This window comes from Helianthus annuus, chromosome 16 (assembly GCF_002127325.2).
Source record: "Helianthus annuus cultivar XRQ/B chromosome 16, HanXRQr2.0-SUNRISE, whole genome shotgun sequence".
NCBI classification, from domain to species: Eukaryota; Viridiplantae; Streptophyta; class Magnoliopsida; order Asterales; family Asteraceae; genus Helianthus; species Helianthus annuus.
In genome coordinates, this window is record NC_035448.2 from 59036944 (window position 1) to 59049070 (window position 12127).

General features: G+C 35.9%; 1 protein-coding gene and 1 long non-coding RNA gene across 2 annotated transcripts; both read right to left on the minus strand.

Moving 5' to 3' along the window:
- Positions 1–6798: 6798 nt before the first annotated feature.
- LOC110885493 (protein FAR1-RELATED SEQUENCE 5-like) lies at positions 6799–9003 on the minus strand. Its single transcript, XM_022133200.2, has 4 exons — positions 8458–9003; positions 8104–8362; positions 7263–7820; positions 6799–7104 (listed from the first exon to the last, which is right to left on the minus strand). The coding sequence occupies exons 1-4, from the start codon at positions 8769–8771 to the stop codon at positions 6916–6918; spliced, it is 1320 nt and encodes a 439-aa protein (XP_021988892.1). The 5' UTR covers positions 8772–9003; the 3' UTR covers positions 6799–6915.
- A 108-nt stretch (positions 9004–9111) lies between these two features.
- LOC110885492 lies at positions 9112–9789 on the minus strand. The gene is made up of 2 exons (XR_002562259.2): positions 9542–9789; positions 9112–9253 (listed from the first exon to the last, which is right to left on the minus strand). It is a non-coding gene; the product is annotated as an uncharacterized LOC110885492 (long non-coding RNA).
- Between the last annotated feature and the right edge of the window lie 2338 nt (positions 9790–12127).

A 12127-nucleotide genomic window follows, 5' to 3' on the forward strand; every position in this document is an offset into this window, starting at 1 on the left:
TTGTCAAAGAAATGACAGAAATGCACATGTGCATGCTTGTGTATTATGGATGGAATGATAGATGAAAAAGAAAGTAGTGTACCAAAACAACTTATTTCCTGTTGATACATATAGATGCACATGGGCATTTCTAACATTGGTAATGTAAAAGATAGTGTATTACACGTAGTAGTGTAAATGAAAGTGCAATTGACTATTATTTGTAATGAATTACGGAATTTGACAAAGAAACGACACATATGCACATGTGCATGGATAACTGTTACTCGAAATTTTTTTTTTTATTTTTTTTGAAATTTTTTTTTATTTTTTTTATTAACAAAATATAGCGATTTTTTCAAAAAAAATAGTAAAAAAATAAAAAAAAAATTTGGGTGTTTTTTAGATTTTTTTAGGAATTACTGTTTATGTTCACACTGGTTCTCGCGGTTCTCGCAATAAGGGGTGGTTCCTAACGGATCTTTGTCCTATATATATATATATATATATATATATATATATATATATATATATATATATATATATATATATATATTTATATATATATATATATATATAGGGGGCGGTTCCCCTAAGAAGCCTATTTTGCCTAAGTTGCCTAAGAAGCAATCTACACCATGTTTTTAAACAACCAATGGACCAGATTAAATCCCTAATATTAAACTAGATAAGTAAACAATTAAAACGCGCGGGGGTATTTTCGCCATAAACATAAAATAGTACTGGACAAAAAGAAAAGCAGTTATTGACGATTCAAAACAGTTCTTCTTCACTCTCTCTCAAAACTTCCCAATGGGTAAGAAACGTCCCCTAAAATCGACAATAAGAGAGACGAAAATCGAACAAACAACAACAAAAACAGCATCAACGATGGATTCAGAGAGTACGTTCCATTTTTTTTTGCATTTTGGTGTATTCGTTTCAATTTTGTACGGTTTTTCTAAGTTTCTTCGAAATCAAATCGATTACACAGGTTCTAAGAGATCTACAAGAAGCCAGAAGCATAAAGAAACAAAACCTGATGGCGATTTCGAAGGTTTGTTAAGGATCTGTAAACGAACAGATTTCTAGGGTTTTAATATGTCTAAACTGATTCATGTTCTGCATTTTATAAAACAGATCCATCGTTGTGTTTTAATGAAATAGTGCTGGTTTATTTTTTGTGCTGGTTTAACCTATGTGCTAGTTTAGTGTTTTAGAAATATCTAGCACAAAGTTGTGGTTGGTTTTCTGGTTTTGAAATCGGTGCTGGTTTAACTTCCGTGCTAGTTTAGTGTTTTTTAAGAAACTAGCACAAAGTTCTAGTTGGTTTTTTGGGTTCCAAATATGTGCTGGTTTACTATCTGTGCTAGTTTATTGCTTTAGAAGAAACTAGCACAAAGGGTTTAGTGTTTTCTAGTAAACTAGCACAAATTCTAGTTGCTTTACCGTCTGTGCTACTTTAGTGTTTTAGAAGAAACTAGCACAAGTGGTTTTTTGGGTTCCAAATCTGTGCTGGTTTACCGACTGTGCTACTTTTAAATTCAGGAGATAAGTAATATAAGTTTCAGTTGCTTTTTTGTGTGTGAAAACAGAGCTGTACAATCCCAAACCACTACAAATTGTACAACCAGGAGAACCAATCCCTACTTTTGATAATGAACCTTTGCATCCCATTCCACTAAAAGTTGTAAGACCAACAAAAAAGGAATATTATATGAGTCCGAAATTTTGGAATGAAGTAGCAATCTGGGGGCCAAGCTATACCAATAATCCTACTTCTGGTGGTGAACCTTCAGATCCCATAAAAGAAGAGATTGATGAGAAACCTGAAATCTCAGTTGTACAACCCAAAAAAGAAGAAGATGATGAAAAACAAAAGATCCCCATCCTACAACCTAAACATGAAGAAGATGAGGAAAAACCTATAATCTCAGTCAAGAATTTTGGAAGGAAGTAGCAATCTAGCCAGCTCCTGCTATGATCATCATGTTTATGTTGTTTGTTTTAGTTTGCTAATGTTATCAATGCTGTTATGCATTATGATCATGTTTTTCTGAACCTTATGTAACAATGATGTTTTGAATTATAAAAATCATGGTTTATTATGTATTAAATGATCAAAATGGTACTGGTTATTGTTTTTTTAATATATAGTACACTTTATAACTTGTGCTGGTTACTATGTTTCTTCTGAAATTACTTGCAGGCTCATCAGACAGTGACTTCGAACAACAGGAAAAGAAACAAAAAACAGCACTAAAAGCTGTTGCCACAAACGTTGAACCTATACGATCAACACTTTTCAAGGAATTTGATAAGAAAAAAAGAATTAGAATCAGGAACAGCCCAAAAAACCTTGCTGAATTCATGCAAGTGTTATCTGACGAACAGAAAGCAGAAGTAGATAACATGGGATTTGAAAGCATGAAGAACTTTGATATAACAAAAATACCAACTGATCTGGGATACTGGCTCACTAACAATTATGAACCTACAATCAACACACTGAATCTAGGTACACATAATGTAGTGATAACACCAAACCTAGTACAAGAAGTTCTTGGCATACCAATGGGTAAAGTGAAGGTTAAGGAGTTGAGTAAACCATCAATGAGTGATCCAGTTGTTGCAGAGTTTAGAAATCAATTTGAAATTGATGATGAACTGCCAAAAATGCATCATATTATTCATGTTGTGAAAGAACAGAAGGAGAGTGGAAGGCTATTTCAACTGAACTTTCTTGTAATGTTCAACTCAATAATGGCAGAGCTCACACACGGTGGCAACGTCAACATGAAATTCCTTACAACATTGCAACCTGATGTAGATATTAAGGATGTTGACTGGTGCAGCTACGTGATCGACTGCTTGAACAGAAAGACAACAAGCTGGTTCCAATCTAAAGCAGCACATTACATCGGACCGATAACATTTCTAGTGGTATGTTGTAGTTATCTAAAAATGATTTATATTTATTGTTTTTTATCAAACATAATAACAAAAACTAACTTGTAAATCAATCAGTTGGTTTATGCGCATGATACATACCAAAGAACAAATCCAACACAGAAGATGATACCAGCTGTAATGTATCATAAAAATGATACAATTAAAAAGCTTGGTCCGGTGGTGAAAAGCAATAAAAGAAAGAGAAGTGAAAAAGATGGGAAACCAGCACAGAAACTCACCTTGACAACACAAACACCTACTCAAAAGGTGGTGAAGAGTAAGAAGAAAACAAGTTTGAAAGCAGCAACAACTGGTGAAAAACGAAAGAATTTGAAGGTAAAACTGAAGATAAAGAAAAAAGCACCAGCTGAACAACCTCTATCCACATATCAACAAATCTCAAAGGAAACTGATGAAGCTAGAAATCATTACTTTAGTGACTTCCCAGAATCTCTAGACATTACACAAAGTTTGGACATTCCACAATCCCAGGAAAAACTCTCACAAATTCCACCTACAAATCCAACAAGTGGAGTGGTAATTTCTATTTTATTGTGTTTATTACTGAAAAAAGTGCTGGTTTAGATGGTTATTGTGAAATTGTGCTACTTTTATGACATTTAGTGTTTGGAATGTTAAATTGTGCTAGTTTATACCTAGTATATGTTAGTTTAATGTTAGAATTTGGAATGTGAAATTGTGCTGATTTATGTGCTAAAGTGTGCTGGTTTAAATGGATTATAAAACTGTGCTAGTTTGAAATGTGCTACTTTATTGTAAACTTTTATCATGTGCTGGTTTAAAAGAATGTGCTGGTTATCTTTTCAGGAATGGATTTGTCTGATAAAATCCAAAACAAAAGAGCTGGACATGCATGTCAAAGAAACACACGAAATGATTGCAGAATGTTTAACAAAGTACAAAGGTGAGGAGGTTGTGGATGCTGTGGATGAGTGGAGAAAAAGATTGGTAGTATATGGTGAAAAGTACAATTTCGAGAAGCAAAAATCAGAAGCAGGGAATGAAGAAAAGAAAAAAGGAGGAAGTGGAGAGAAGACAGAAGGAGGAAATGAAAAGGAAGAAGGGAATGAAGTTAAACTTACCCAATCACAAAAAAAAATGGTGGTCTCACAATTTGATTCAACTCCTTTCAGAATCACCAGTTCAATGTGGCCAGAGATTATAAAAGAAATAGAAAAGGCAGAACAGGTAGCAAGCAGCAAAAAAGATGGTGCTGATCATGGAGTTGGTGGTGAAGAAGAAAAGGATGCAGGTGGAGAAAAGGTTAAAGATGGTAAACCTGATGGGGAAACAACAAAGAAAGGAGGTGAAGATGCTAATGAACCACCAAAGAAAGAAGGAAATGAGGTTGCTGGTCAACCAGCACAGCAAGGAGAGGTTTTTAAAACACCAGAAAATGAAACCAAAAAAGACAGTGAAAAACAAGAATTCATAGGTGAAGAAGAAAAGGATGCAGGTGGAGAAAAGGTTAAAGATGGTAAACCTGATGGGGAAACAACAAAGAAAGGAGGTGAAGATGCTAATGAACCACCAAAGGGAGAAAGTGACACTGCTGGCCACCCAGCAAAGAAATAAGGAAATGAGGCTGCTGGTCAACCAGCACAGCAAGGAGAGGTTTTTAAAACACCAGAAAAGGAACCCAAAACAGACAGTGAAAAACAAGAATTCATAGGTGAAGACCTAAACGCCGGAGACCAGAAGAAAAGCAAACGTACAACTCACCCTGCCGAACCTTTATGTTCACCATATATGCAGCGAGTTGTACAAATAAAAACAAAAACTGAAAAAATTGAAGTAAGGATAGCCGAATGGATGTTCTCGACAGTTGACGACCCCTGGTAAGTATAAAAACCAACAAAATCTTAATTGGATAAAAATAAGTATTTAAACTAATGTGTAGGTATTACAACAATGCAGGGTGTTTATATTTGAGACAGCATTTAACACAAACCTTTCAAGGGTATGCCTGGAGTCGCTTCACCCGAACTTATACATACATGTCCAAGTCCTAACAGCTTGGTCATTGGTACTAAACAGTGAAGAGGTCTACAGAAGCAAAGGTTCGCCGGCAAGAGTTTTCTGCCCATGCAACATGCTGGTATGTTTTCTAATATGTGCTGGTTTTAATAACAGATTAGAAAAAGCACATTTAACAAAATGTGCTGGATTATTACACATTGTGCTGGTTTTGAAATATTAATGTTTTATTAATAGCTGGTTAGTCTAATAAATGAAATGCTATTATTGTGCTGGTTCATAACACATTGTGCTGGTGCTGGTTTATAACACATTGTGCTGGTTTCTGTGCAGGGAGAAAACAACTTCAAACCAAAACTGAACAAAAAGACCTGCACACAAAATTTCAGAGAAAACATTGCCGCGACATTGATGACTACCGAGTTTGGAACTATTAGGAAAGTGGACATGTTGTTCATTCCAATACTACAACACAAGCACTACTACATTGTATGTTTTGATTTCAAGGGAGAAGCCATCAAGATTATAGACAACATGAAAGGGAAAGCAAAAGCACAAAAAATGGCACGTGCTAAAAGAGTGGTAATATATTGATGCCCATTAATTCTGTGCTGTTTATTTTTATTATATTTGTGATGCTTAGGGATTTTGATTTTGAAAATTTTCAAATTACAGAAAGAAATTGTATGTGATTACCTTGAAGTTGAATACCCAACAATGCACACAAAGATGTCACCCTTGGAACCAGAAATAATGAAAATGTCGTGGCAAACGGAAAAGAACTTTGTAGATTGTGGTGTCTTTGCAATGAGACACATGGAGACATACACAGGGAATCATGTGAGCAAGAAGGAATGGGATAGTGGGCTGTCGAAAGAGTCACCGGAACAAGACAAAGAGTTGGTTGAACTGAGATACAAGTATTTAAGCAAAATACTTTTATCCGACATCAACTTAGCGAAAGGTGAAATGATGGAACTGTTAGAGAAGTATGAGAAGATGGAGCCTGAAAAGAAAGAGGAATGCAAGAAAAATGCGGAAACGAAAATCAATGACAGATTGAACCAGAAATATTGATTGTGTTGGTTGAACAATATAACATTAGTTTGGTAGTTGTCTGTAATATTTTGTGCTGGTTTAACAATTAACATGGTGCTGGTTTAACAATTACATTGTACTGCTTTAACAGTTATATTAGGAAAGTTAATTTTATGCTGGTTTTACAATTAATATTGTGCTGGTTTCACTATTACAATATGTGCTGGTTTCATAGAAGAATTTTAAAATTGTGCTGGTTTTAAAGAACAAAGTTTAAAATTGTGCTGGTTTCACTATGACAATATGTGATGGTTTCATAGAAGAAGTTTAAAATTGTGCTGGTTTTATAATTGTGCTGGTTTTAAAGAACAAAGTTTAAAATTGTGATGGTTTTAAAGAACAAAGTTTAAAATTGTGCTGGTTGAATGTTGTAAAGAAATCCAAGAAATCCAAACTGAAATGAAAAAAATAACAAATCCAAATATCATGATTTCCAAGACACACGACTAACTACTCTTCTGGGAATCAGCAACAGTAGTCTTCATCTTACAAGTACGACTATTATGTCCATGACCTCCACATATCAAACAACCTCTAGTTTTAGTTTTCTTTGATACTCTTGAAGATGATACCTCACGAAAAGACTTTAAGCGTTTGTTTGAACCACACCCCTTGTTTCTAATACCACTAGGTGGAAGAATGGTAGCAGAAGACGATGAACATGGCTGATCAGCATGAAGAATATTAGCTAATCTTGCATTCTTGTCAAGTGATTCTGCAGGAAGGTCAGCAGAATCAACCTTCAACTTCGACTCGATCACGTGGTCTCTATACAACGATAACAGGTCAATATTTGTAACAAGACGGTTAACAATATGTTCAGTTGCAGTCATTATCTCACGCACAATGCTGGAAGCACGTTCAACTTGATTACCAGCAGCATTTTGATCAAAACTCAAAACTTTTGTCTTTTTTGGAACAACATCTCTTGTCCAACGCCTCATAACATATTTTTTTAGGGAACTCCTTTATACCACAAAGACGAAGAACACAAAAGGCATGCCTACATAGCAAACCATACTGCTCATATCGGTTGCAGCTGCATTTAATTACCATATCCTTAGGAGTAAAAAGAACCTACACAAATAACAAATGCTTATATTGTGCTAGTTTATAACAAAAGTGTGCTGGTTTATATATGTAAAATTCTAATTGTAAATATAAATCACTGTGCTACTTAAAATGTATTGTAAAAAGCAGAACATGTTTGTGCTACTAAAGGTATAAATAAATACCTCATGAAGGCCAGGAAGATTGACCTGTAGAATATAAAACTTAATTGAATCACCAACTTCTTCTTCACGCCTGCACATACAATTCTTGCAAGCAAGTCGAATTTCTTCTTGAACATCAAAAAATATCCCCCGAGTATAAATCTTTGCAGCTTCCAGTTCCAATTCATAATTGGTTTTCATGCGAGGTTGTGTGTATCTGGTATCATGATCACGTTTGCTGCGCTTAAACCTCTGAGATTCCATTGCAGTATCAAAATGGCTCAAAAACTCAACTAATGACAATTTTGTGTTGGTTAATTGACCAAAAAAATGATTTTCACTCTCAGACCTAGATGTTGTACGCATAAGACCGGACATATGTTCATGACGATAGTATGCAGGAATCCAATCTGATCTGAGGTTGTACATATCAGACAGCCAGCTGTTACTAGTAAGGTTGTACTTAATCATTAAATCACACCATTGTGTCTCAAACTGTGCTGGTTCAAGAGCATCAGTCCATACAACATCACATATATCTTCTTTAAAAACCTCATCTTGTGATAGCTCAGTACCAACCTATAACAAAAAAAAATAATTAGTATATTAAAACAACAAACAAATACTAAAATGTGCTGGTTTATATGTTAAAGTGTGCTAGTTGATGTATAAACTTAAACTATGATGCTTAAACTGTGATGGTTTAAAGAAAGTGTGCTGGTTTAAAAGTGTGCTGAGTTATATGCCAAAGTGTGCTGGTTTAAAAGTGTGCTGGTTTATATGCTAAAGTGTGCTGGTTTAAATGGATTGTTTAAAGTGTGCTGGTTTATATGCTAAAAGTGTGCTGGTTTAAGAAAGTTACCTTTTCAGAAACTTTGATCATTATATGCCACATACACAAACGATGTCTGGTATCTGGGAAAACATCTCGGATGGCAATTTTCATTGCAGCGTCCTGATCAGTCACAACCACCTTAGGTGCAACACCAAAAGCCTTCAAAAAACTTTGAAGAAGCCATTTATATGATTCAGCAGTTTCAGATGCTAACAAAGAACCAGCAAACGTGACATTGTGATGATGATTATCGATTCCAGTGAACGGAACAAATACCAAGTCATACCTAAAAATTGAATTGATTATATTACAACTGCTTGCTGAATTGTGCTAGTTTAATAAAAATATGAATAAATGATCTACAAAAAGTGAATAAAATACCTGTTCGTACGGAACGTAGCATCAAAAGACATAACATCCCCAAAGACCTCATAATTCAGTTTCATTTCTTCATCAGCCCAAAATAATCCAGCAAGAGCACCTTTTTCATCACAATAAAATTCACAAGAAAAATTCGGCAAATACAGCTTCTTCTTCATAAGACGTTGGACAGCCATATCCACATCAAACTCTCCAATGAACAAATTAATATCTCTTTTAAAATTTTTACAATCAGTAGACGTCACTCCAACCTTATCAAATCCACCACGAATCTTTCTCATAAGGTTGAATGCCCTAACTGGACCAATATTCATCTCAGAAAAATCAGAAAGCAGTTGCTCTTCAGTGAATGTCAACTTTCTAGACGAAGCTAAAAGATGATAATCCTCTTCATCAACAAAAGAATGATTATGCTCCTCAAATACATGAGAAACTCTATAAGTATTTTTTGGAGTTAAAGACAAACGGATGTGTGCCTTACATCCGGTACGTTTAGAAGGTCTCCTCCTTCGGTCATTTAACTTTTTATCAGCACCAACACTATCATTTACCGTGTCAACGGCACAGGATGTCGCTGAACCCTCTTTCGCACAAACAAAGTACTTTCTAATCACAACACCATTTTTTGAAGATTGGGTATGCTTTCGAGCCTCAAACCCAGATAACTTAGCATACTTCTTATAGAAATTAAAGGCAGAATCAATTGACTGGAAATGCATACCAACTACAGGTTTGGAAGAATCTGGAACAATAGGAGTATAATACTGATTACCAGTAGTTGGACAGATACGAACTCCTGAACAAATCAAAAAACCAGAACAAATAAAAGATATCAGCACAAACTTTACAATAAACCAGCACAAAAAACAAGCACAACTTTACCAGACAAACTAGCACAAAATAAAGATATCAGCACAACTTTACAAACCTACACTTTAAAATATGATGTAATATAAAAAAACCAGCACAACTTCAAAAAACCAGCACAACTTCAGAACTACACTTTTAAATAAAAACCAGCACAACTTAGATCAAAACTAAAAACCTAAAAAGTAGATGAAATTAAAACTACAAGGTATTTTACCATCGACAGTAGTAGACATCATTAAAATAGACGAGGATAAATCAGCAAATCAATGAATGAACAGAGGAGCTAGGGTTCCAGCAAATCGATGAAAACGATGAACGATTCAGCAGGATTGATCTCAATCTCGCAGGTACCGGCAAATCGATGAAAACGATCAACGATTCAGCAGGATTGAGATTGAGATTTGCGATTGATTTAGATGAAAACGATCTCGATGAAATTGGTAAGCTCAATAAATGAATGAATGAAAAATATGAAAGAAGGAATGAAAATCGTGTGATTAAAACTAAGTACAGATCTGTTTGAAATTTGCATTTTCCAATATTACCCTTTCATCTAAATTAATGAGATTGCCACATGTAAGCTCAAGATTGCTTCTTAGGAAACTTAGGGAAGATTAAATTCTTAGTTGAACCTCTACCTATATATATATATATATATATATATATATATATATATATATATATATATATATATATATATATGAATAGTTCCATGATGTTTCAGAGTTTACTAACATGAGGTCCGAACTTAGGTTGTTAAGGGGGTCCGGCTTTGTGAGTTATATAGTCTGAATTTAGTGATGGATGATATTGTTTCAGGGTTTATTAAATTAAGAGGGGTCCGAACATGTGAAGGATTAAAAGGGACCGAACTTGTTAGCTTAAAGGGGTCAGACTTTATGTGTGTTATATGAAACTGACTTTAATAATTTCAATAAAGGCATGCAGAATTTAGAGGGAATTATAAGTATTAATTATAAAGCTTAATCAATTGATTTTGAACACAAAATTTTGCCGACGTTATCAGTGTGGGATTCTGAATGTGGGTTGAAGGTTGTCACACCCCCAAATTCCAGCTGCGGATAACACCCGCTTTGAGGGCGTGACTGACCAGGATCCAGCCACCAATTATACTAAGCATTGGTTATTAGTAAAGTAGATTGCTATCTTGAGTAGTGTAGCAACATCTTAGTTTAAGTTCGATAGTAAGTTTAAACAAAACAGCGGAAGCATAAACCAAATAGTTTTAAAAGACAGTTCATGGTTCAAGATAACTAAAACCCAACACACGGGTTTTGACGATCACTACACATTCCCAAGCAGCAGCTCCTCAGTCACTGGTTACCTGCAAAGCATGCAGTAAGGGGTCAACAATAATGCTGAGTGAGTTCACTAGTTGTCCAGTTTTAATTACCAAAAACTTGTTCACCAGTTAATTTATCCGTTTATACATGCCATGGGGAGCTACCCCAAAAGTTAGCGACTAAACTGTTTTTTTTTTCCAATACCGAACACTAGGTAACCGTTTGCGTTTCCGCAGGATGCCCCGATGTCAATGTTCTATCATCATTGACGGATGCCTGAGTACATTAGTTCACGACCGATCCCATACCATGGCACGGTGTGAGGTTGGTAAGACCTAAATAGCGCTATCAACTAATAACCCGTTCGCCTGGCCCCGGCGACTAATCGGTATTATGTAGTAGGGACTTGAGTGATAGAGTTTCGTTTAGTGCCGTTAGTTGCAATCCGTATAAACAGTAATTAACCAAAGGTTCCCAATAACAAGGGAAGAAAAGTAAGTTGTATCCCTCATAGGGGATAGTGTTGTTTGTAGTTCCGTTTCCCAAACCACCGGGAACGCATGCTTTAGGTTGTGAACTCACCTTGGGTTGCTCGGTAGATTAAATACCCGGTCAATCACGTTGGTCACCACGTCCTAGCATGGTCACCAAATATAGGTCAAGTTGGGGTACACGTAATCATGTATTAGTAACACGTATAAACACATTTAGCATACAAGCATACAAACAGTTGGGTTATTGGGCCTGCCTAACATCTACACAACAAACAGTAACAGATACACATGCAGTCCAGTCAACAGTTAGCCCAACAAGTCACGGCCCAATAACACTAAGGCAGCCCAGTCGAGACAAGGGCGGTTTCGACTCGTAATGCATGGTTTCGAGTCGCAACCGGGGGATTCCGACTCGCAACTCTGGTTTCGGCTTATCATGCCTTGGTCTCGAGTCGCAGCCAGAGGTTCCGACTCGCAACCTCGGTTGCGGTTCATCATGCCTGGTCTCGAGTGTGCTGCTTGCGAGTCGCAATCTCGAGTCGCAACTAGGAGATCTCGAGTTGTCATGCCTTGGTCTCGAGTCGCAACCAGAGGTTCCGACTCGCAACCGCAGTTACGTGCACAGAATCTTCTAGAACCTGTCGACAGTACTAACCAATAGAATTGCATTTTCATGAAATTTGTGTACTATCCCCACTAAACATGTTTCCTTGTCTGATTACAACCCAAAACAAATCAAACAAGCAGAATTTCAAATATTCATCATGTTCATAACATATTCAAATTGTTCATCAAAATCACCAAATGTTCATCATGTCTAGACTATCAATTAACCGACCCAAAACAAGTATTTTCCACTTTTCATTTGTAATATTATCGGCATTTCTAGCAGCCCTACGTTACAAACATCCAAAACATTCGAAACATGCCAAGTTACCCAACTAGATTTCATACTTGATCCTATTTCTAGCATGTAAGACACAAGAACATATAAACACATAA